The 26,505-nt window shown below is 44.7% G+C and overlaps 2 protein-coding genes across 2 annotated transcripts in view; one reads left to right on the top strand and one right to left on the bottom strand.

The window, feature by feature from the left end:
- Nucleotides 1-2,324: 2,324 nt before the first annotated feature.
- On the bottom strand, nt 2,325-3,620 carry LOC308090971 (E3 ubiquitin-protein ligase TRIM39-like; the record flags this gene model as incomplete). The annotated part of the gene is made up of 3 exons (XM_080436243.1): nt 2,325-3,074; nt 3,258-3,451; nt 3,569-3,620. The coding sequence occupies 3 exons, from the start codon at nt 3,618-3,620 to the stop codon at nt 2,325-2,327; spliced, it is 996 nt and encodes a 331-aa protein (XP_080292369.1).
- Nucleotides 3,621-6,085: 2,465 nt separating this feature from the next.
- Nucleotides 6,086-26,505, top strand: part of LOC308090970 (glutamate receptor 4) — a gene marked incomplete at both ends in the record, with an annotated part of 92,959 nt that continues 72,539 nt past the window's right edge. Inside the window, 6 exons of the mRNA XM_080436242.1 lie at nt 6,086-6,107; nt 7,775-7,959; nt 13,072-13,125; nt 15,656-15,814; nt 16,873-17,040; nt 20,130-20,234. Coding sequence (XP_080292368.1) covers nt 6,086-6,107; nt 7,775-7,959; nt 13,072-13,125; nt 15,656-15,814; nt 16,873-17,040; nt 20,130-20,234 — 693 coding nt within the window. The remainder of the gene's footprint in view (nt 6,108-7,774; nt 7,960-13,071; nt 13,126-15,655; nt 15,815-16,872; nt 17,041-20,129; nt 20,235-26,505) is intronic.

The raw sequence follows: 26,505 nt of genomic DNA, 5'->3' as shown, positions 1-26,505 counted from the left end.
AGTGCCAGCGATTTTCGTGTTTTTTGTTGTTGTTATTTTGTTATTTAAATTCATTTAAGTTTCTCTGGGTGCAGTTTTAAACACACACCACAGATCGACCAGCAGAGAGCAGCAGATCCACACCTTGATCCTTGATTTACTCGCTCACTCACTTGACCCCCTCCAAACATAGTCCATGAGCCAGAGCCCCAAAATTGAGCAATGATTATCGAAAGAGTGGGCAAAACCATACCTATATTAGATTGTTCATAGGGTCAATACGAGTAAATAAATATATGATAACCTCTCCACAGGAGCAGCTTTTTCATGGTTATCACACATTTTGTTATTTTCCCCATACGTACATGACAGGTGAAAAAATGACTAAATTTAAAAAATAGTTATCATAATGAAACTTCCTGAGTTGATTACTTACATGAAGACAATGATTTATCGTATTACAAGTTTTCTGAAATTGTATATTTAAATATGCAAATTGGGCATTAGGAAAATATGCCCAAATTTGCATAACTTTCCAGAATCAACATTGGAACATTGGACAAAGCCAGAGTCAACATACTTATTTCATTTTGTTAAGATGTTGGAGTCAAAGGTTTTTAACGAGGGAATATTCAATATCTGGCTCAATTTTGGGGCTCTGGCTCATGGACTAAATGCCTAATTTGCATATTTAAATATACAATTTCAGAAAACTTGTAATACGATAAATCATTGTCTTCATGTAAGTAATCAACTCAGGAAGTTTCATTATGATAACTCTTTTTTAAATTTTGTCATTTTTTCACCTGTCATGTACGTATGGGGAAAATTACAAAATGTGTGATAACCATGAAAAAGCTGCTCCTGTGGAAAGGTTATCATATATTTATTTACTCGTATTGACCCTCTGAACAATTTAATATAGGTATGGTTTTGCCCACTCTTTCGATAATGAAATCTTGTCTGGCTCATGGACTAACAGGCTCAACAGTCCATACATCATATCCGGATGTGACTTTTTCTCAGATCGGCGACCGGCCTGCAGTACGATGAGATACAAGACGCAGATGACTGTTCGTCATCCAGACCAAAGGAAATAGAACTAGAGCTCTCTGTGCGTTTTTTATACCGTGTGAAAAACCGCGTTTTTCCCTATTCTCGCCTAAAATGCCTAAAAAAGAAAACCGGAAACGGAATCTACGTCATGAATCCGGATCCGGGTGAGTGTGAAAAAAAACTAAATCAGTATCTGATGGTGAAAAATAAACAGAACAGCGCGATCACAGATTAAACAATGAAAACGATATCAACGCGTCTAACGCGCCGATGACGTGGGTGGATTAAGTAGCAATTGACGCGTTTTCGAGTCAATGCCGTTAAAAGAGTTAAGTTAAAGTATCAATACTGCAATATAGAAATACTCTGTTCCAAGTTAAAGTCCGGAATTAAAAGTGTACTTGAGTAAAAGTACAAAAGTATTGGTGTCAAAATGTACTTAAAGTACCAAAAGTAAAAGTACTAAAATGTTTGAAAATAGCAGATCTACAAGCTCACAATGCGTCGCGATGTGACACGTTGTGAGCTTGTAGATCTGCTATTTTCAAATAGCCTAGGTATAAAATAGGGCTAAAGTGGTTAATATATGTTTTATAAAGTAATGATTTATATCTGCAAAGTAACTAGTAACTAAAGTTTTCAAATAATTGTAAGTAAAAATATAATATTTGCCTCTGAGACGTAGTGGAGTAGAAGCAAAAGTATAGACAATTGGAAATACTCCAGTAAAGTAAAAGTACCTCAAAAATGTACTTAGTTACTTTACACCACTGGTTTTATGCTGGGGCTTACGGACGTTTTTTTTTTTGAGTGACGCCACATCCGTCTACTGCTTCTCTGAGTGACGAGGGATCATTCCTAACCTGTGTTAGAGCATTTTTTTTATGTTGAAAATAGAACACATATATGCGTTCTTGGCAGGTAAATTAAGCAATATGTTTTTTTTTGTTTTTTTTTGGGGGGGGGGGGGGGGTCATTGAAGACCCCTCATGCAGAGGGTCCTCATCTGGAGATGTTTGATACCTCTCTTTGAACAGTTGGATGGATGGATGAGGAACAGAGTGTCAGGGCACTATGTTTTAAATCCTGGCCCCAGCATGTTATTGCATAGGTGTGGCCCTAGCATGCATTTTTAACTACTTTCATCATTTCATGTTATGTGTAAACCACATGGTTATATATTATTGATGTTGAATGTAAAACATTGGTTACATTTTGGTGCTCCTGTTTTTCTTTTTTTCTGGTGGTCCTTCATTGTGAACCCTCCCAGATTGTAAATGGTAAATGTTTCACATGTTTATAGGAGAGATGATCAGAGGAGCAGAGTTTATACCATTATTATTAAGACATGGACTGAAGTATGGAAAGAGTTTCTCAGTGAAGGTACAGCCAGTGAAAGAGTAGAGATGACCTCTGGTCTCCACATCATAAAAGGAGACCAGACCCTCCTCATAATCCACAAACACTCCCACTTTCTGGACCTCCTCTCTTACAGGGAGGAGGACAGCAGGGTCAGCATTAGCCCTGTACTCATTTCTATTCCACAACCTTATAGTCCAGTAACCATTGTTGGGTCTCAGTGTGTTTTCACCTTTCCTGTTGATGGACTCTCTGGCCACTCCCAAACGCCACTTAGTCTTCCCTGTAACCTGAACCTCATAGTAAAACCTTCCTGAGGAGAAGCTTTGTTTTCCAAATACATCGGCATATTTAGAGAATCTCTCTGTGTTGTCAGGGAGATTCTTCCTTACGGTTCCATGACTCACTTGTTTTCCATCCTCAGACAGGATGAGGTTGGGATGTGCTGTATCAGGGTCCAGAGTTACATCCACCTCATATTGCTGGATCCTCCTCAACTCAGCATCACACAGGTTCTTCTTCATCTCTTGACTGAGTGTCTTCTCCAGCTGAGCCACAGCTGTCCTCACTGTCCCCACATATGAAGACTGATGGACATTGACCTTTGTCCAGTCCTTGGAGGGTCTCCAGTCTGTGTTTTTAGCTTTGAAGTTGTGGAGGAGGTCTTCAGTGTGTGAGAGCTGTTTCAGCTCAGAGCTTCTCTTCTCTAATTGAGTGATTTCCTGTTGCAGCTCATTAATGAAGCCTTCAGCCTGTTTCTCTGTTGTGTTCTGCTTCTCTTCAATCACATCAATGAGCTCAGCCTGGCTTCTCTCAATACAGCTGATCAGAGCAGTGAAGACCTGAACACTGCTTGCTATGACCGTATCTTCATCTTTCCTGCCGAGCTCTACTAAATGTTTGACATCCTGAATCTTCAGTCGTCTCTCCTGGATCATCTGCTGAACTTCAGCCTCTGTCTTTGCTTCATATTCTTCTTTCAACTTGCGACTCCTGAACTGATCGGCCATCACTGAGAGAACTTTATTAACAGAGAATTCTGGTCTCTTACGGAAGGCTTTTTTACACAATGGACACTTACACACATCATTAGTGTCCCAGTAACGTGTGATACAGGCTTTGCAGTAGTTGTGTCCACATGGAGTGGTGATTGGATCAGTGAACACCTCCATACAGATAGAACACAGGAAGTGATCTTCAGAGACGGGAATGCTGGCAGACGCCATTTCTACACGCTGAGAATACAAATGTAAACAACTAAATCACTTCTTTTGTAAGAGAGAACACAACCAGTGATCTACTATTGTTACTCTTCCAGTGAATATGTTCGATGATGCTAAAAATCCAGCGGTGTTCTAGGATTCTTCTAGCAGGTGGTGAGAGAGTCCAGTAGGAGGCGATGGTGCGTCGGTAGGAGGTGGTGAATGGTGTTCTCTCAGTGTGGGATCTACTTTTATACCAGGAGCTTTACATCATCACTGTGATGTCACTATGACTACAAGCCACGCCCACACCCGGAGTTCCGTGTCAGCCTTGCCCAAATAAGGAGTTCTGTGATGTCAGACTGGCCTCCAAGTACACTGATCATTATTAGGTAGCCATAGCAACCCACAATTTCCGGCCGGGGCGGAGCCCTTCTCCTCTAGCCCAGCGTTAAACACCATGCATGGCCATGTGAACGGAAAACTCACTTACAGGAAGTGGGCGAGAGCATTTGATTTGACATATTTCCGTATCCGGGTGTGCTACAATGAAATGTGTCACTGCGAGAGATGAAGGACGTTGAGATCTTGTTTTAAAAAATGATTTAGCAAAATTACGTTTTTTACGTCCTAGGCAGGTTTGGTAATTGGAAAAAATTACGTTTTTTACGTCCTAGGCAGTGTATGAGTTAATGATGTGACTACAGCAGAATATCACCTTCAGTGAGTGAGGTTCTCTTCTCTTTGACTAAAGCCCCTCACACTCTGTGTAATCAGCTTTTAAAGTCAAGCTGACTCAAATATCATGTCATCAAATTTGACATCATCAAATGTGCCCAAATATGGAGTTCCACACAGCTCCAGACTGACCTCCAAGTATTATATTTGGTAGCCTTGGCAACCTGATACACAAACATTAGACTATCTGAATGACAGCTGTCTCTGTTGATAGAACCCATGTGATACGCGGCCACTTTTTAACGTTGGAAGCGTCGCCCCTAACTCATGCAAGGCGCCATGGGATGCTGGACATTCCTGGATACATCCTACTATAAGTGTGTGAACGGCCGACACACGCACGTTGCCGACAACTCCGAGGGAGTGCCACGCCCTGGTGTCGAGTCGCTTGAATAGTCGGTTGTCCAGAACCGCCGATCTGATCGATACGATCATTTATTTGCATATGGAGATCCGGTTTGGCCAGAGCCACCTAGCCGACCGCTAAGCCGCTAAGCCATGACCATATATGGGACTGACTTAAAACTCGGCCAACTCGAGACCAACTCGTTAGCGATGTTCTTTGTAAACCGTTAAACGTTAAAAAGTGCCAAACATCTAAAACGAGTCGCCAAGAACCAAATCTTTATGATTGTTTGACATATTCCCTCACAGCTAGTTTGTATAGTCCTGTTACAGACCCCTAAAGGTCCGTTTGGTCTCCTGGGGGGGGGACCCCACACCCCACGTTGAGAACCAGTGATCTCATCCATGTCCTGTATGGCTGGCTGGCATCACAGGCTGCGTTCCCAGCAAGCACTTCTCTCAGGGGTGAGGCGGGCAGACCGGTTGGCACGCTGGAAACACACACAATCACTGCATGTTATTGGATATTATATTGATATTATAGCTATTCTATTTCATTATAGATATGTGATGTTGTTTCCTGACAATTTACTTTTGGTGAAAAAGCCTGCATGTATCGGTATCGGAAATTAGGAGTTGGACAATATCGCAATATCGAATATCGGGGAAACAGTGGGGTGGGTCTATGATGGACCCTCCACGCACAATAGTGGTGGTCCCCAGGTTGCTCTCTTAGTCAGGATGGTGGTCCCTGGGTCAAAATCAGTTGAAAACCCCTGTTTTACTTGACTAAATCAACTGTAGATTTAGTCAACTAAAACTAGACTAAAACATTTCAGATTTGACAACAAGTGAATGACTATGAAAATAGACTGAATGACTGAAACAAAATCAAAGTATTTGTTCAAGATCAACTCTGGTGTCTCTGTAGCTTCATGTGGTTTAGTGTCACTGTCCCTTTAGCTCTACATGGATCACCATCTGTCACTCGCAATACTGTGTGTGTGTGTGTGTGTGTGTGTGTGTGTGTGTGTGTGTGTGTGTGTGTGTGTGTGTGTGTGTGTGTGTGTGTGTGTGTGTGTGTGTGTGTGTGTGTGTGTGTGTGTGTGTGTGTGTGTGTGTGTGTGTGTGCGCGCAGTCATGTTCTTGACTCACACAGACAGGCTTGTGGTGCATGTCTGTGTGCTTGTGTATGCGTGTGCAGATAGCTGTGTGTGTGTGTGTGTGTGTGTGTGTGTGTGTGTGTGTGTGTGTGTGTGTGTGTGTGTGTGTGTGTGTGTGTGTGTGTGTGTGTGTGTGTGTGTGTGTGTGTGTGTGTGTGTGTTTGTGTGCGTGTGTGTGTGTATGTGTGTGTGCATGTGTGTGTGTGTGTGTCTAGCTCAGTCCCATTGGCACAGACCGACAACATGCCTCTAATGGGGAGCACAGGTGTGAGGGGGGGCGGGGTAGGGGGGGAGGGGGGGGGGGGGTTAGGCAGGTTGCCACGGTGCAGGTTAATCCACTAATTGGGAGCGCAGGGAGCCTTCTGGGGGAGGGGGGGGGGGGGGGGGGGGGTGTCCAACAGGAGGGACATTTAAAGAGGAGACATCTGCTACTGGAGGAGAACAGACCTCCCTCATAGCTGTACCCTGGTTTATCTGACACACGTCTTGTCCTTACACGCACGCACGCACGCACGCACGCACGCACACACACACGCATTGCACTTTTACTCCTCTACAATTATTTGAAAACTTTAGTTCGATTATTATCACAAAATATGTTTCGGCCATTTGAAAATAGCAGATCTACAAGCTCACAACGTGTCCATATATGCGACACATTGTGAGCTTGTAGATCTGCTATTTTCAAAAGATTTTCATACAGAACAGCTGACCCTGCAACCGCGTCGTGGATGCGACCGTTGGGAGCTTGGAGCTATTCTCGGCCGTTCTCTACGTGCAACACCTTTTGCGGGACGTAGCATAAATTAGGCTTGACGGGCTGCAGCTGCGCGAGCCAAGAGCAGGTTCTGGTGCCGTGATCACAGAGCGCTCCCTCTGTTCTTATGACAGACACTGGAGGAGGGGTTTGGAGGACAACTGCTTTGAATTGTTATTAATGTTTACGCACAACAGAAACCAAAGATTATATATTTCAAGAGCGAGAAATCACAGTAAAAATCCTAAGCACTCTTCCTCTATACTGGTAGAAAAACAGCATTGTCTTTCTATAGGCCTATAATAGCTTTTAAAAAACACGAAATCTCACCGTGCGTGCGTTTGTAGTATATTAATATTACGTCATTTTACATCAGGCACAAATTAGTCGCCTGCTGCACGCTGCTTTACCGGCAAGGGGTCTTTGAACAGCAGGCAGCCAGTGTTGCCAGATTCTGCGAGAGAAATAAGCAGCCAGGTCTATGAAAACAAGCCCGAAACAAGCGCCACATTAGCCCAAAAGTCGCTTATGAAAGCAGACATGGCAACAGAGCCATGAAAGCGAAAGTAAAATGAATGAAACTCTGTCTTGTTGTTACCATAGATATGGATTGTATACAGTCACTACATTGTGACAGACAGTGGTGAGTAACATTGTTTATAAGAAAACTAACGGCAGGAAAATAATAATAATTTGATGCGGTTGGTGCGGATCTAGAAATAGGATGGTATAATTAACGCGGTTGGATGGCGGTTGGATAATGAACATGTATATGTGGATTTGGGTGACGATAAACCCCATCCGCGCATCTCTGGCGTGCACATACTGGTTCTTATCAGTGTGACGTCGTCTGTTAACCCATTAAGACCTGAGGCCGCTTCTAAACATTTTCAAAATCCTAAAAAAAAAATCGGAAAAAAAATATTTCAAAAATAATTTTCACGATTTTTCAAAAATAGCAGATCTACAAGCTCGTAGCGCGGCACTCGGTGCCGCGCTATGAGCTTGTATATCTGCTATTTTTGAATAGCCTAAAGAAATCTAAAAGTGACACAGATGCGTTCCAGGTATCAATGGGTTAAGGGGTTTATAGGTTATGCTATCCTGCAGAGGTCTTATAACTCTGTATATCCATCATCCAGAGGTCTTACAACTCTGTCATGTTGTCTCTCCAGGATATGCCATCCTGCAGGCCATCATGGAGAAGGCGGGCCAGAACAACTGGCAGGTCAGTGCCATCTGTGTGGAGAACTTCAACGATGCTAACTACCGCCGCCTGCTGGAGGACCTGGACCGACGGCAGGAGAAGAAGTTTGTCATCGACCTGGAGGCAGAGAGGCTCACCAACATGCTGGAGCAGGTGATGCTACCATATATGGGCATATACATATTAATGACATGTGTTGCTACCTAATATGGGTGTATACATATTAATGACATACATATTAATGACATGCATAAGCAACTGTTGCTACCTAATATGGGCGTATACATATTAATAACAAGCAGTGATGCTACCAAATATGGGCATACAATATTAAAGGAATACTCTAACGTTTTCCTATCAATGCACCCCCTGAAGCCTTGGATTTATGGAGATGTGTTTTTATGTCTCATTCCTGAGACAATAATTAAATAATTGTGTGCGCTGTAGGAGAGCAATGCAAAACTATATCAAATAATAATATAAACTCTCACAGTGTTAATTACTGTTGATCCATAAGGTTCAAAAGAGAATGTTTTAAATATGGTTTTGCTCTTGTTAAGATTGGTCTCCTATTAACTTAATGAATAAAAGGCTTTAGAGGCCCCGCTGTGGTAACTCTGAGGACCCCCTATAGGAGTTCATGACCCCCTAATGAAGACCCCTGCTTTAGTTGTTTGTTCATTTTGTTTGCATTGTTTGTGTAAATAACTTGTTGGTCGACTGAGAATCCCTTCAGTCTGTTATGTGAGTCATTGTGTTAATGATGGATAATGATACACAAAACAACAGTGTGCCTGTTCTTCTTCCCATGTGTGTGTGTGTGTGTGTGTGTGTGTGTGTGTGTGTGTGTGTGTGTGTGTGTGTGTGTGTGTGCGCATGTGTGTGTGTGTGAGAAAGATGATTCATGTGTTTTCTTTTGATTTCAAAGTGTGTATATGTATCCCCGGTGGGTGTGGCTGGCACCAGCTCACTCAGAATGTGGAACGCCATCCATCCATCCATCCATCCATCCATCCAACTAACTAGTGTCTCCATCGCAGTTCAATTATTCAGGAAATCTCCACAACGACATCTGTAACAGCGCTGTGTGTGTGTGTGTGTGTGTGTGTGTGTGTGTGTGTGTGTGTGTGTGTGTGTGTGTGTGTGTGTGTGTGTGTGTGTGTGTGTGTGTGTGTGTGTGTGTGTGTGTGTGTGTGTGTGTGTGTGTGTGTGTGCGCGCATGCGTGTGTGTGTGCCCTGTGGCAGCGTGTCTCCTCCATCATGCCAGACCATGATGCAAACAGCAGCACATCTCACACAGAGAAATAATAAATAGTGTCACATTCAGTGACACGGTGGCACCACAGTGGCCCTGCATGCTGTCACCTTACTGCACGCACACACACACACACACACACACACACACACACACACACACACACACACACACACACACACACACACACACACACACACACACACGTTGTTTAAATGCCGGTCAAAAGCAGCACGGCGGAACATAAATCATGTTGGTTCTGTACGGTACAGAATGTGTCCCAACTGTCACATTATATTTGCTTTCTCTGCAGTACATGATGTCATCTCTGTCGTTCCAGAGGAAACCTTGTATCTCCATATAGTTCAACTTTCTTATGTTTTTCTTTTTGGTGAAACTTTTTTTGATGTTCTATAAAGGCTCCGTTGAGACTGCAGTCAAATCCAGTCAAATGCCATCTTTTGGCCCGACTGTTCACACTGCATTTGCAAAGTGACCAGATCGTCATGTTTAGATTTCTTTGGGCTATTAAAAAATAGCAGATCTACAAGTTCATAGCGTGGCACCGAGTGCCGCGCTATGAACTTGTAGATCTGCTATTTTTGAGAACTCGTGAATTTTTTTGCAAATCTTTGAATATGTATATTTTACTGCGATTTTTTTAAAATGCAAATCTTAGCTTCTGGGGGTCCCCGGAACAACTTATTTTGAGATGGGGGTCAACGGCCAAATACGTATCATTTTGGGGGTCCTTGACATGAAAATGTTGAATGAGAACCACTGATATAATAGCGACGTACGTTTAAAAAAAAAAACGGTTAGAATATATATTGAAAGATTTGCACAAACTTTCAAGACTTTTCAAAAATAGCAGATCGACAAGCTCATAGCGCTATGAGCTTGTAGATCTGCTATTTTTTAATTAGCCAAATAATTCTAAAATTACACAGATGCGTTTCCCTGATTGAATGCGTTAAACAACGTCAACCCAAAGCCGCCCTGCGTCGACGTATCTGCTTTGGTTACCGCGGTGACGACATAGACACCATGACGTTGGCGCTAGTTGATTGCGTTCAGGAAACGCAACATAGCGGACAACAACAAAAACAAATGCATGCATGATAAAAGTGCTAGGAGACATTGAATGTCTCCCTCTGTCCACTGAGACATTGAATGTCTCCCTCTGTCCACTAAATGCTGCTCGCCATTCCTTCTGTACAACTTATGCTGCTCTATTGTTTTGTTTTCACTACGATTACCCCCTGCGCTCTCGTAAATCGATTCTCTGGCTCTGTATTGACGTCAGCGGAGCTCGGGTCACGCTGCAAGTGGCGTTCTGGACAGTTTGACATGTGACTCGTGTGGTTTAGAGCAGGTTACTGTGTTCAGACTGAGACGCATCTTTAGGAATCGGATTTGAATCAGATTTGAAACCACCTCTGAATGTCTGACTCTGGTCGGATTCGTAAAAAATATCTGTCCAGACTTCATACAACAATTCGGATGTCAATCTGGATATGTCATAGATCTGGTTTAGGCTGGATTTGGCTGACAGTCTAAACAGGGCCTTAAGTGTCTACATGCACTGGCTCCTCCCCCAGGGTGTGGTTTTATCAGGGAGAGAGACACTGGGCGTGGCACTAGGTCAAAGGTCAGACACCAGAGGGGACTGTGAGGTTGATTGAAATGTTTGTTAATGTCCACTGTCCCGGAAATACATCAATGAAGTAAAGTAAATGTATGTGACAATATATCTTTTCCATCATTAGCTTCTTCTAAACAGCCTGGACAAAATGAACAGAGGATTGTTTGAAGCCAGATGTTGTTCCCAGACCCTGTTGGTCCTCCTCACAGATGGATCACATCCCACCGGCTAACGGGAACTCATTTAGTCCAAACACGTTGCGCTGCCAGGATTACAAATGAATACAATTTACAATATAGGCATTTAGCAGACACTCCTAATCCAGAGCAACTCGTACATCAAAATCTAGGATTATAGGTAAACCTAGCATAAGTCTAAACAATTTAATACAAACAAAGAATGCATACATTGAAACTCTAGGAACTATTTATGCCAGGTAAACAATGAGCCTAGCGTCTGTCTAAATAACATGCTATCTAAATGACATCTGAACCTTTGCATAAGACTGCAAGGTCGTCAGGTCGTTAGGGCGGAGTCTGAAGAGCTGAGTCTTCAGGTTTTTGCTTTTGACTTCTAATGAGAACAGTTCTTCATAAGGCGCTGATGTGCCCTTTACCAGAGTGCAGCGTATGTTATAAGTATTTATAGGTGTTTATAACGGGAGCCGTGCATTTTTTAGAAACTACCAACTGCTGATGTCTGGGTACGAAGAATTATGATGACATCGAGGGGCGGCCATAGCTGAGTGGTTAGTGAGCCCGCCTAGGGAGCCAGAGGCCCTGGTTGCCCCAGGTACGATTCCAGGCCAGGCCAGCAAATCTGTCGATGAAATGAAAATGTTCCCTAATAACCCCTAATTGCTCACAGGCCCTCATTGGAAACAAGACCGCAAGGACTTTCATGAACGGACCTGTTAAAAGGAATTATCCTTATCCTTTATCATGATTGTTGTACATATACTGTACTGACATGGTGTAATATTGACCTATTTTATATAAATGTAAATGTCTACTGTTCAAAACCAGCTATATTTCTTCTTTCATTCACCCTTTCTACTATTAAATATGAAATGTAATGCATATTGATGATATGAACATTAGAGCGGGGTTGTTCACATTTCCAAATGATAAAATATCATATTTATTGTTTATGAGAATGCCAAATTATAACAGGCACCTATTTCCAGTGGTGTAAAATAACTAAGTACATGTACTCAAATACTGTACTTAGGTATAATTTGGAGGTACTTTCACTTTACTGGAGTATATCCAATTGTCTATACTTTTACTTCTACTCCACTACATCTCAGAGGCAAATATTGTACTTTTACTCCACTACAATTATTTGAAAACTTTAGTTACTAGTTACTTTGCAGATATAAATGATTATAAAACATACATTAACCACGTTAGCCCTATTTTATACCTAGGCTTTTTGAAAATAGCCGATCTACAAGACGCGCTGTGAGCTTGTAGATCTGCTACATTTTAGTACTTTTACTTTTGGTATTTTAAGTACATTTGGATACCAATACTTTTGTACTTTTACTCAAGTACATTTGTAATTCTGGACTTTTACTTGTAACAGAGTACTTCTACATTGCAGTATTGGTACTTTTCCCACCCCCCCCACATTATTAACATTTCCTGTAGTCCTGAATTTAAATTGAACCCGAACCTTTACTATTAGTTGTAACGGCTGCTAGCGCCCCCTGCTGCTTTCCAGGTCCACTGCAGGGGAGCAGATGAAAAGGCTGTTGAGTCGACTGAGTCAAAACGTGAAAAAGGATTTGCATGTTTTTTATTTTCTTCACTTTATTTCACATCCAGAACAACTGGGGGGATTCCCCCCCGACGGGGGTCTGTGGGAGATGTCTGCTTTCAAAGTCACTTCATCATGGAGATGATAGAGTGTGTGTGCGCGTGCGTGTGTGCGTCTGTCCGTTTGTGTGTGTGTGTGTGTGTACGCGTCCGCGTGTGTGTCCGCTTGTGCCTGTGTGTGCATCCGCGTGCGTCTGTGTGTGTGTTTGTGTGTGCGTCCGTGTGTGTGTCCGACCGTCCGCGTGTGTGTGTGTGTGTGTGTGTGTGTGTGGGTGTGTGGGTGGGTGGTGTGGTGTGGTGTGGTGTGGTGTGGTGTGTGTGTGTGTGTGTGTGTGTGTGTGCAGTCAGACTGTCAGATCTGCAGGGTGTTTACTCATTGCGGTGGCATTGATTGGACCGCCCGTTCATTTGTTTGGACACGCCTCGCCTCGCCGCGCTGACGGCCCCCCATTACTGACGCTCTGACACGCTGTGTGTGTGTGTGTGTGTGTGTTTGTGTGTGTGTGTGTGTGTGTGTGTGTGTGTGTGTGTGTTCTCTCCTACAGATCGTCAGTGTGGGTAAACATGTGAAGGGTTACCATTACATCATGGCCAACCTGGTGAGAAACAACACACTGCCTCTGTTTGATTGTTTGTTTGTTTCTGTCTTTCTAAGCCTGATTAATGCTTAGTTGGGAGCCGGTGTCGTGCTCAGTAAATAGCAGATCTACACGTTAGCAACACGTCACGAATGTGATGCGTTGCAAACTTGTAGACCAGCTATTTATGGCCGTGCAACACCAGCATGCAACTAACTATACATCAAGCTTCTTTCTTTCTGTCCTTCCTTGTCTTTTCTTTATACACAGTTTGTATGACGGTGTCCCACAGGAGAAAACATAGTAGACCTGCTCCAACGTGTTGCAGTGCTTTGAGCAAAGATCTTACATTATGTTGTTGTTTTTAACTTGTTTCACTACCCAGGACTTTCTATTTTGTGTGGAAAATTTGAGGTTAACCCTTTAAGACCGGGGGACGCATCTGTGTAACCACTTTATCCATATTTTATACTTTTGGCTATTCAAAAATAGCAGATCTACAAGCTCATAGCGCGGCACCGAGTGCCGCGCTATGAGCTTGTAGATCTGCTATTTTTTTTTAAATCGTGTTTTTTTTTTGCAAATCTTTGAATATATATCTATAAAGCAATTGTTTTTTTACTCAAATATTTGCTTCTGGGGGTCCCTGGATTTATTTATTTTTTAGATGGGGGTCCGCAGCCAAATACATATCGTTGTGGGGCTCCTTGACACTGACATTAATATTATAGCAACATAAGTGTTTCAGAAAACTGTTTTAAACTGATTTAGAAGACATTTGTAGAATCCCCAGAAGCAATAACATTTTAGCTAGAAATGCTCACTTTAAATATATATATATTCAAAGATTTGCACAAAATTTTTCACGATTTAAAAAAAATAGCAGATCTACAAGCTCATAGCGCGGCACTCGGTGCCGCGCTATGAGCTTGTAGATCTGCTATTTTTGAATAGCCCAACGAAATCTAAAAATGACACACAGATGCGTTCTCAGGTCTTAAAGAGTTAACATACACTCACAGAGAGAGTTTAACTTTCTGCTGTTTTGCTGTTCCGTGCTTTTGTTTTTAGGGTGCAGTCACACCGAATTTTGATTCTGCTTATGCGGCGGTTTCCGCCAATGCTTTTTAATGGGAACGGAACGTTTAAAGTAAAAAACAACCTGCTCTGTTCCCTTTGAGAAGCATTGGCAGAAATAAAGTTTGGTTTGACTGCATCCGTAACACATTAATTCCGTGTGTGGTTTAGGGCTGGTGAATTAATATTTGAATATTGAATATTCCTCGAATATGGGGAAAATATGTATATTGAAATATGAAAATTAATATTCAAATTTTTTTTTTTGACAGGGAAAATACAAAAAACAATGTATCAAGTTCTAAAGACAAACAAAATATATGTTTTATTGGATCCAAGCACTCGATACATTGTTTTATTATTTCTGTCAACAAAAACAAATATTTTTTTTTCTTATTTTTTGTTAAACTATTTTATTTTATTCTATATTAATAATAATAATAATAATAACAATAATAATAATAATAATAATATTCGATTATATTCGAATATCTGCCAATTTGTAAGACCAATATTTGAATATCATTTCTGAGGAAAGTTGACAGCCCTAGTGTGGTTAAACATTTGTAAAAGGTGTTGATTTGTGAAGATCACTATTTGGCTTTTCATTTCCACTTCTTTTTTGTATGTATATGTTCTAAAGTAGCAGCTGTAAATGCTCCCAATGTGTCAGATCACGATGCCACTGTTTTTATTTTAGTTTTTTAGTTTTTTTCAATTTTTTTCAAAAACACGTGAAACACGTTAATGGCACTCAATGAGTTAAACCCACTATGGTTGACCAGAGTCCCACAGGGCTCTATACTAGTGTCTGTTTTCTGTTATTGTGGGGAAAGCTTTCACTGATCGGCGATTTTCTGCAAAGGCTTTTCCCCCAGTGTTGAATGTGTTGACCAAGACTAAAGGTCCTTACACACCGGGGCGATTTTTTTCATGCGAATAATACGTTTTTCTTTTAAACCTTATAAAGTCAATGCAAGCTTCCACACCAGTTTCGCGGAGCGAAAAAAGCGTCTTTTAATTATTCGGAACAAGTCAGAATTTTGCGTATATTCGTATATTCGCCGGTGATTTAGATATAGACTTTTAGTGGACTAAGACTAGACTAAGACTAAACCATGTTTAACACGGCTTTCCCCATGATACAGATGCTGGGGTTTAAACCTTAGGAAGTATTAAAGGGATAATTCACCCAAATAATGACTGTCTTTCTACGGATGAGTCACCCCATGGAGACTTGAATTCATGGATATTTTTTTTGTTTTATGGTCTCATTCCTAAGACAATAATTATGATGACCAGCGGTTCCGGTAGGAGACACAAAGGAGACTCTTTGTGTCTGCTGCCGGTCATCAAAATATTGTCTTAGGAATGAGACAATTTTTTTTTGGGTGAACTATCCCTTTAAGGTATATAAGGCTTATTAGCCAGGAATCCTTGTAAGTGGTTAACTACCCCCCCCCCCCCCCCTCAGGGCTTTAAGGACATCAACCTGGAGCGCTTCATGCACGGCGGGGCCAACGTGACGGGCTTCCAGCTGGTGGACTTCAGTAACCCCATGGTCATCAAGCTGATGCAGCGCTGGAACAAACTGGACCAGAGGGAATACCCTGGCTCTGACACACCACCCAAGGTACCTATTACTGTGTGTGTGTGTGTGTGTGTGTGTGTGTGTGTGTGTGTGTGTGTGTGTGTGTGTGTGTGTGTGTGTGTGTGTGTGTGTGTGTGTGTGTGTGTGTGTGCGCGGTATAAACTTAATGAACTCCTGCCAGCGTGTAAAATGAGCTCTTGTCGCCTCCTCTTCCTCCTCTTCCTCCTCTTCCTCTCTCGTCACTCACTGCCTGCCTTCCACTTCCACTGGTGGAAGGATTACTAGAGCAGTACTAGACCCCCAGGGTTCCTTGGGGGGGTATCAAGGGGACCCTTCAGCTAAATTAGTTAAAGGAGTAGTTCACCCATTTTTCGTTGTGAACTACTCCTTTAACACAGCGTCACTATCATTTTAACCACTTTAACTGTATTTGATATGTTGGCTATTCATAAATAGCAGATGTACAAGCTCACAGCGTGGCATAAAGCTGGTATTGAACTTTTTTTTTAAATCGTGATAATCTTTGGATGATTTAGATTTTTTTGGGTATATTTTTTAAACACAAATCTTCTCTTCTGAAGGTCCCCTGATGGCACAAAGCCTTTTCAGATGGGGGTCCGCGGCCAAAAACACATACATTTGGGGGTCTTTGACAAGAGAAAGTTTGAGAACCACTGAACTAGAGAACCGAAGTGTCCATCACTGCCGCTAGAGGGCGCTAATCCCCCTGGGTCACCATGTTGTTGTTTTTTTTCATAGAACACACCATAGGTGTCACAATAGCATAGCATAGCAACATAGCATAGCAACATAGCATAGCAACATAGCATAGCAACATAGCATTAGAACTAAAAATGAACAAATGACTCCTGTGATTTCACTCACATGGATATGAACCGTCATGAACCATCAACTGACGGTGAAAAAGAACTAATTTATCCAAAGGGTAAGAAAATAAATCAACATTATCTAAACACAGACGTTATCAAATGTAACTCATTATCATAAACCACACAGAGTCACATATCTGACAGAATCACCACCGGGCTCATTTTTTTTTATCTTCCTCTTCTCCTCCTCCTCCTCCTCCTCCTCCTCAGTACACGTCGGCTCTGACCTATGACGGTGTGATGGTGATGGCCGAGGCCTTCAGGAACCTGCGGCGGCAGAAGGTGGACATCTCCAGGCGGGGCAACGCCGGCGACTGTCTGGCCAACCCGGCCGCGCCCTGGAACCAGGGCATCGACATGGAGCGCACCCTCAAACAGGTAAAGAACCAGGGCGTCGACATGGAGCGCACCCTCAAACAGGTAAAGAACCAGGGCATCGACATGGAGCGCACCCTGAAACAGGTAAAGAACCAGGGCGTCGACATGGAGCGCACCCTCAAACAGGTAAAGAACCAGGGCGTCGACATGGAGCTCACCCTCAAACAGGTAAAGAACCAGGGCGTCGACATGGAGCGCACCCTCAAACAGGTAAAGAACCAGGGCATCGACATGGAGCGCACCCTCAAACAGGTAAAGAACCAGGGCGTCGACATGGAGCGCACCCTCAAACAGGTAAAGAACCAGGGCGTCGACATGGAGCGCACCCTCAAACAGGTAAAGAACCAGGGCGTCGACATGGAGCTCACCCTCAAACAGGTCAGAGAGAGGAGAAGCATTACACCTCGGACATTACAACGTACCGAAACATATGTGACTGATTTTGAATAGAGCTGAGTCGTCTTGCATTTTTGTAGCAAAAAAAATAGTAATATTTTTGACTTTTTGGGACAATTTTGACCAAATGTCTACATGTGCCTTGAAGGGGGGGGGGCAGCAAAGTCACAATATGACTTTCGGGGCATATATGATTTACTATGCTGTGCCTTTCGGGACATACTGTAACTCGGACGGCGCTGAGTCGGCTCAAAGCGGACTGAGTCGGCTCAAAGCGGACTGAGTCGGCTCAAAGCGGACTGAGTCGGCTCAAAGCGGACTGAGTGGGCTCAAAGCGGACTGAGTCGGCTCAAAGCGGACTGAGTCGGCTCAAAGCGGACTGAGTCGGCTCGCTCCGCGGTGCTTCCAGTGGCTCAAGTCCGCTTGAGACGGCGCGTCTCCGATGTTTTAACTGATTCACTGCCAATCACGTAGATCTACGCAAACCTATTTAAACCCACCACGTGCCAGTCGCGTAGATCTACGTGAACTATTTTTTTTTTTTACCCAAAGACCAAGGAGATTTTCGAAGATCTAGACTCTTATCCACTTCCTTGTTAACTTAAAACTAAAAAAATCTGTATCTCGGCTCCTGAGTACTTTTTTTTTTTCAATGAAAAATCTCTGGCACTGGCTAAAAAAAAATTGAAAATACCTCTGGCAGTTAATGTTTTAATGTTTTTTTTTATGTACGGAAGGGCACATGTTGATGTTTGGTCACTAAGTCACAATATGAGAAAAGTGAGACAGTGTTGTTTTTTCATTTCATGTGAAAGCAGAGAATCATAGCTACACATTGTAATATTGGTTGTGCAGTTTGACCCACCAGTTTTGTAGATATGGCTTATAGAGTGATATCTTGCAGAGATACTCTGACCACAAGGCCTCTGAGCTGGTTTTTAAATGTACTCGAGGCAAAATGCCTTTTCCATGAAAAAAAGGTTTCCCATAGGAATGAACGGACTAAATGAAATTATGGACAAATCACACAGAACTCAGTGGAAACGATGGCGTGAGGAGAGTGGAGAACACAGCAGAATGGAGGAAAAATAAACACCCATTTCAGCTTATTTTTCTATTGATTTTCTTTTTTACATTATTTGAGAGAGCAGTGGAGAGAGAAATGTTCAATGAAGTAGTTATTGTTGTGGCGTTGGGTTGTTTATTTGTCCGTACAGTGGAGAGACTGATGACTCAGCATGAAGCAATAAGCTCCTACGTTTTTCACATTAGAAATCCTCAGTGTTCATTATTCCACAAATGTAACCAAATGGACTCGTGAACGCTGAATATTTCACTGTGCTGGGTCAAGGTGTGTCTGCATAGCACACACACACACACACACACACACACACACACACACACACACACACACACACACACACACACACACACACACACAGTTTCACAGTGCTTCCGCGGGGAAAAAAAGAATAAAATGTGACCCCCCAGTTCTCTTGTTATAGGCCGTTGAAAATAGCATGTCTCGCCAAAAATACATAGTAAAACACAGGAGACGAGATACAGACGATTTCCAAAATACGTTAACCAGGAAGTGAATGGAGCGGTACATCTTGGGATCACGTGATCTCCTGGTTCTGTGTTTATCTGGGGATGAAATGGTCACTCATGTGATAGTGAAGAGCGCCATCTAGTGGAAACACCCACAAAACACAAAAAGTTGTAAAAGTCATCCTTGGCAGGCTGGGGCCTTTTGGAAAAAAAGTCGTCAAAGTCGTCCTTGGCAGTGAATGAGTTAATCAATATTAGCTTCAGCCTTTTTAGAAAGGGCATCCTTTCAGAAAAAGGCAGAGCAAGGAATTTTTGCTCTCGCCATCTTGTTTTTGAAAGAAAGTCTTTTTGGGATCCTGTTACTCTTTAATTTTAAGGTCCTTGTAATTTTACATTCTGTTTAACTAAGTCTTTAATCTAAATTCTAAATCTTAGCCCTAAGTTCTTTTTGGCTGTTTCGCCTTTCCTAGAGCTTTTTTTAACAAAAAAAAGGGGTGGGGGGGAGAAAGGATTCCCCATTAGGGTTAACCATTTTCCCTTTCTTTAAAGTTTAGGTTTTTAGGCATGTTTACAAACTATAAATAAAATTGCCAGTGAACTTTGTGAGGAATGTTCACTGGGGACTGTGCATGGCAGGTACGTCCAGGTCATTATTGAACTAGCCTCTATCTCCAGGCTTTTATGTTTTAGTTTTGCTAAAAAAATAAGAGCCTGGACCAGCCTGTTGACGTTCATGGAATAGGAAGTGTTTCATTTCCCCAACCAACCAGAGTGCAGTGGGCGTCGCTCCAAATGTTGTGACGTCAGGGCTCTCAGTGCTACACATTGGGGGAGGAGGAGGGGCATGGGGCGGGGCGGGGGTTGACGGACAGATCGGTGAACCAATGGGATCTCACAGATTTTTTTCTCCGGAGATTTTGAACCCGTCCCTCCATGCCAGATATCAGACACGCCAGGACAGCCTATTATTGAACAGACCTCTGAATTCAGTGCTTGACCAATCAGAATGAAGCATTCAAACCAAGCCGGCGTAACAATAAGCCTGGTTAACGATGTGTCCTCTTCCTCCTCTTCCTCCTCTTCCTCCTCTTCCTCCTCTTCCTCCTCTTCCTCCTCTTCCTCCTCTTCCTCCTGTGCTCCAGGTCCGGCTGCAGGGACTAACAGGTAATGTGCAGTTTGACCACTACGGCCGCAGGGTCAACTACACCATGGACGTGTTTGAGCTGAAGCCTAACGGACCCCGAAGGGTAAGACCACCCTGCACCCCCCACCCCCATATACCCCCCCATGTACCCCCCAATGTACCCCCCAATGTACCCCCCCCCATGTACCCCCCACATTAATCTATCATCACCTTATCCCCCCTCACATCACCCTGTCATCACCTTTCTCATCTCATTTGCATCTGTGAAAACATAGTGCTAGCCCATGGTCCATTAGGTTAGGAGTTCTCCTTAACGTGAATACAAGAAGACTCGCCCCAAAACACGCTCGCCCTCGGAACGGTCGCCACCATGGTATTCCTAAACATAACCTCAGTAAAACTATGTCTAAACCTAACCTTATTCCTAACCTTAACCTCAGTAAAACTATGTCTAAACCTAACCTTAACCTCAGTGAAACTATGTCTAAACCTAACCTTATTCCTAACCTTAACCTCAGTAAAACTATGTCTAAACCTAACCTTATTCCTAACCTTAACCTCAGTAAAACTATGTCTAAACCTAACCTTATTCCTAACCTTAACCTCAGTAAAACTATGTCTAAACCTAACCTTATTCCTAAACGTAACCTCAGTGAAACTATGTCTAAACCTAACCTTATTCCTAAACGTAACCTCAGTAAAACTATGTCTAAACCTAACCTTATTCCTAAACTTAACCTCAGTAAACTATGTCTAAACCTAACCTTATTCCTAAACTTAACCTCAATGAAACTATGTCTAAACTTATGTCTAACCTTTAACCTTAGTAAAACGAATACAAGAAAAAAATGGGGGCGCGTGTGTTTTGGGGCAAGCGTTCCGATTACCCTTAACGCTGTGCGACTGCTCGTGCATTTTCCTCATTGACCCGGTTTTGCCATGTCTAGACTTAAGTAAAAAACAGAAACAAAGACGTGTCTTTGATCGTCGAAAGCCGATCGTTCTCTGTGGTGGAAAAACTCGACTCCTAGAACGCCACCTTTTTATGTAAAATCCACTTTTGTGGCCTGAAAATAAAATGCATCCTCAACACTGAGAAACTTACTGCCACCTCACGGATGCGGTTGTTCTTTATCACAAGCCGGTGTTTCAACATCCCAGTCTGTCTGACGGCCCACGATCTAACGCACATCGTCAAAGTAGCAGATCCACAAGCTGAAAACGTGGCACTTCGCGCCTCGTTTTTAGCTTGTGGATCTGCTACTTTTGACGCTGTAGTGGTAGTGAGGTTTCTGCCCGACAGCAACGTCATTAAGAATGTATTCGGGAAGAGGGTAAAACATCAAAGGCAGGTCTGCTGCATCACAGGAACAGAAACACATGAAGAGACGCAATAAAGAAGGAAGCCACTGGAGCAGCTCCCGTGATTTAAGCCTTTTATTAAAGGTGCAGGTAGAAAGAAAGACGGTCCATCTGGTGGTGCATCACCTGACTCTGATGAGGATTTACCACTGAAGGCTTTGTCTCTACTGCAGCTTTAATAAAAGGCTTTTAATGGTCCACGTCTGTAGGCCTGTTTTCATTACAGTCTTACTGTTTTGCCCATTATTTTGAGGTCCACTTAACACATTGAGTGCCAGAGTTTTTTTTTAAAAACGAGGTACAGGCAGTGCCAGCGTTTTTAACGATTTTTTAATGTTTTCAAGTAGTCACAGAATATTTTGGTGGTGGTTGCTAATCACTGAGGTGATTCAGGTGTGGTTTCACAAATGTCAACGAGGTCATTGTGACCTCGTTGTTTGAAAATAGCATGTTTCACTTTGGTAAAACCATTTATTTTTGAAGAGAATGGAGCAGCAAATCTTTGGATCACGTTATCTCCTAATTCGTTGTGAATAACGAAAACATTTAAAAACTCAAAAATTTGAGAAACATTTTAGAAAAAATAAAAAATAATTCAAAAATGTCCATAACCGTTTTTGGCACTTAACGCATAGCTTTTCAAAAACGGTCCGGACCATTTTTGGCACACAATGTGTTAAAAAATATGTAAAAACCATAGAGTTAAAAAATAATAGAGAGGTAACGAAAATCCCCGACCCATTCACTTGTACAGAGTTGCTCACCCAGTGCATACTCCGTTTTCAGTTCACCGCTTCTTCTGTGTTGGGAAATGTGACAGACAGGGCCTATTTGGGTCCTATGTAGCCTCCATCTCCAGGCTTTTATTTTCCTTCGCGTTTTGCTCAAAAATAAGAGCTTGGACCAAGCTGTTGACATTCCTGGCATAGGAAGTGGGAGTCAACCTTTCATTTCCACAACCAACCAGGGTGCAGTGGGCGTCGCTCCAAATGTTGTGAGGTCAGGGCTCTCAATGCTGCACATTGGGGGAGGAGGAGGGGCGCGGGGCTGACGGACAGATCGGTGAACCAATGAGATCCCACAGATGTTTTCTCCCGAGATTTTGAACCCCCCCGCCAGGCCAGATATTAGACGGGCTAGGGCAGGCTAGATCCTATGTGACACATTTTTTATCACTCTGCATGTCGTCTGGCATGCGCTCTAGTGTCACCTCCGTGCGCAACCCTTTGTGCAAGTTCATGAGTCGAGCCCATTGGTCGAAACCGTTTTCGCTCGTTCATATGTCCGGCCCAGGCCGTAATAAGCTGCAGTACCTCTGAACAGCCACCATGTCCAATGCGCTTCACTGCTCCCTCTCCGTTCTGGGGGCTTGAGACAGACCCACAGGTTGGGAAAGGCTGGTTTACGTGTAAGTGTGTGCTATGGATGTTTACTGTAAGTGTGTGCTATGTAGTAGAGATGAGGGGAGGAGTCATACAGTGGGGTAGAGGTGAGGGGAGGAGTCATACAGTGGGGTAGAGGTGAGGGGAGGAGTCATACAGTGGGGTAGAGATGAGGGGAGGAGTCATACAGTGGGGTAGAGATGAGGGGAGGAGTCATGCAGTGGGGTAGAGATGAGGGGAGGAGTCATACAGTGGGGTAGAGATGAGGGGAGGAGTCATACAGTGGGGTAGAGATGAGGGGAGGAGTCATACAGTGGGGTAGAGGTGAGGGGAGGAGTCATACAGTGGGGTGGAGATGAGGGGAGGAGTCATACAGTGGGTAGAGGTGAGGGGAGGAGTCATACAGTGGGTAGAGATGAGGGGAGGAGTCACACAGTGGGGTAGAGATGAGGGGAGGAGTCACACAGTGGGTAGAGGTGAGGGGAGGAGTCATACAGTGGGTAGAGATGAGGGGAGGAGTCATACAGTGGGGTAGAGATGAGGGGAGGAGTCATACAGTGGGGTAGAGATGAGGGGAGGAGTCATACAGTGGGTAGAGGTGAGGGGAGGAGTCATACAGTGGGGTAGAGATGAGGGGAGGAGTCATACAGTGGGTAGAGATGAGGGGAGGAGTCACACAGTGGGGTAGAGGTGAGGGGAGGAGTCACACAGTGGGGTAGAGGTGAGGGGAGGAGTCACACAGTGGGGTAGAGATGAGGGGAGGAGTCATACAGTGGGTAGAGATGAGGGGAGGAGTCACACAGTGGGGTAGAGGTGAGGGGAGGAGTCATACAGTGGGGTAGAGGTGAGGGGAGGAGTCATACAGTGGGGTAGAGATGAGGGGAGGAGTCATACAGTGGGGTAGAGGTGAGGGGAGGAGTCATACAGTGGGGTAGAGATGAGGGGAGGAGTCATACAGTGGGGTAGAGATGAGGGGAGGAGTCATACAGTGGGGTAGAGATGAGGGGAGGAGTCATACAGTGGGTAGAGGTGAGGGGAGGAGTCATACAGTGGGGTAGAGATGAGGGGAGGAGTCATACAGTGGGTAGAGATGAGGGGAGGAGTCACACAGTGGGGTAGAGGTGAGGGGAGGAGTCATACAGTGGGGTAGAGGTGAGGGGAGGAGTCATACAGTGGGGTAGAGATGAGGGGAGGAGTCATACAGTGGGGTAGAGGTGAGGGGAGGAGTCACACAGTGGGGTAGAGGTGAGGGGAGGAGTCACACAGTGGGGTAGAGATGAGGGGAGGAGTCATACAGTGGGTAGAGATGAGGGGAGGAGTCACACAGTGGGGTAGAGGTGAGGGGAGGAGTCATACAGTGGGGTAGAGGTGAGGGGAGGAGTCATACAGTGGGGTAGAGATGAGGGGAGGAGTCATACAGTGGGGTAGAGGTGAGGGGAGGAGTCATACAGTGGGGTAGAGATGAGGGGAGGAGTCATACAGTGGGGTAGAGATGAGGGGAGGAGTCATACAGTGGGGTAGAGATGAGGGGAGGAGTCATACAGTGGGTAGAGGTGAGGGGAGGAGTCATACAGTGGGGTAGAGATGAGGGGAGGAGTCATACAGTGGGTAGAGATGAGGGGAGGAGTCATACAGTGGGTAGAGGTGAGGGGAGGAGTCATACAGTGGGGTAGAGATGAGGGGAGGAGTCATACAGTGGGTAGAGATGAGGGGAGGAGTCACACAGTGGGGTAGAGGTGAGGGGAGGAGTCATACAGTGGGGTAGAGGTGAGGGGAGGAGTCATACAGTGGGGTAGAGATGAGGGGAGGAGTCATACAGTGGGGTAGAGATGAGGGGAGGAGTCATACAGTGGGGTAGAGATGAGGGGAGGAGTCATACAGTGGGGTAGAGGTGAGGGGAGGAGTCATACAGTGGGGTAGAGATGAGGGGAGGAGTCATACAGTGGGGTAGAGATGAGGGGAGGAGTTATACAGTGGGTAGAGGTGAGGGGAGGAGTCATACAGTGGGGTAGAGATGAGGGGAGGAGTCATACAGTGGGTAGAGATGAGGGGAGGAGTCACACAGTGGGGTAGAGGTGAGGGGAGGAGTCATACAGTGGGGTAGAGGTGAGGGGAGGAGTCATACAGTGGGGTAGAGATGAGGGGAGGAGTCATACAGTGGGGTAGAGGTGAGGGGAGGAGTCATACAGTGGGTAGAGATGAGGGGAGGAGTCACACAGTGGGGTAGAGGTGAGGGGAGGAGTCATACAGTGGGGTAGAGATGAGGGGAGGAGTCATACAGTGGGGTAGAGGTGAGGGGAGGAGTCACACAGTGGGGTAGAGGTGAGGGGAGGAGTCATACAGTGGGGTAGAGATGAGGGGAGGAGTCATACAGTGGGGTAGAGGTGAGGGGAGGAGTCATACAGTGGGGTAGAGATGAGGGGAGGAGTCATACAGTGGGGTAGAGATGAGGGGAGGAGTCATACAGTGGGGTAGAGATGAGGGGAGGAGTCATACAGTGGGTAGAGGTGAGGGGAGGAGTCATACAGTGGGGTAGAGATGAGGGGAGGAGTCATACAGTGGGTAGAGATGAGGGGAGGAGTCACACAGTGGGGTAGAGGTGAGGGGAGGAGTCATACAGTGGGGTAGAGGTGAGGGGAGGAGTCATACAGTGGGGTAGAGATGAGGGGAGGAGTCATACAGTGGGGTAGAGATGAGGGGAGGAGTCATACAGTGGGGTAGAGATGAGGGGAGGAGTCATACAGTGGGGTAGAGGTGAGGGGAGGAGTCATACAGTGGGGCATAGATGAGGGGAGGAGTCATACAGTGGGGTAGAGGTGAGGGGAGGAGTCATACAGTGGGGTAGAGATGAGGGGAGGAGTCATACAGTGGGGTAGAGATGAGGGAGGAGTCATACAGTGGGGTATAGGTGAGGGGAGGAGTCATACAGTGGGGTAGAGATGAGGGGAGGAGTCATACAGTGGGGTAGAGATGAGGGGAGGAGTCATACAGTGGGGTACAGATGAGGGGAGGAGTCATACAGTGAGGTAGAGATGAGGGGGGGAGTCATACAGTGGGGTAGAGATGAGGGGAGGAGTCATACAGTGGGGTAGAGATGAGGGGAGGAGTCATACAGTGGGGTAGAGATGAGGGGAGGAGTCATACAGTGGGGTAGAGATGAGGGGAGGAGTCATACAGTGGGGTAGAGATGAGGGGAGGAGTCATACAGTGGGGTAGAGATGAGGGGAGGAGTCATACAGTGGGTAGAGGTGAGGGGAGGAGTCATACAGTGGGGTAGAGATGAGGGGAGGAGTCATACAGTGGGTAGAGATGAGGGGAGGAGTCACACAGTGGGGTAGAGGTGAGGGGAGGAGTCATACAGTGGGGTAGAGGTGAGGGGAGGAGTCATACAGTGGGGTAGAGATGAGGGGAGGAGTCATACAGTGGGGTAGAGGTGAGGGGAGGAGTCACACAGTGGGGTAGAGGTGAGGGGAGGAGTCACACAGTGGGGTAGAGATGAGGGGAGGAGTCATACAGTGGGTAGAGATGAGGGGAGGAGTCACACAGTGGGGTAGAGGTGAGGGGAGGAGTCATACAGTGGGGTAGAGGTGAGGGGAGGAGTCATACAGTGGGGTAGAGATGAGGGGAGGA

Source organism: Gymnoscopelus braueri (genome assembly GCF_963280865.1).
Source record: "Gymnoscopelus braueri genome assembly, chromosome: 8".
In the NCBI taxonomy this organism is placed as follows: domain Eukaryota; kingdom Metazoa; phylum Chordata; class Actinopteri; order Myctophiformes; family Myctophidae; genus Gymnoscopelus; species Gymnoscopelus braueri.
This window is presented reverse-complemented; position numbering and strand designations above follow the sequence as displayed.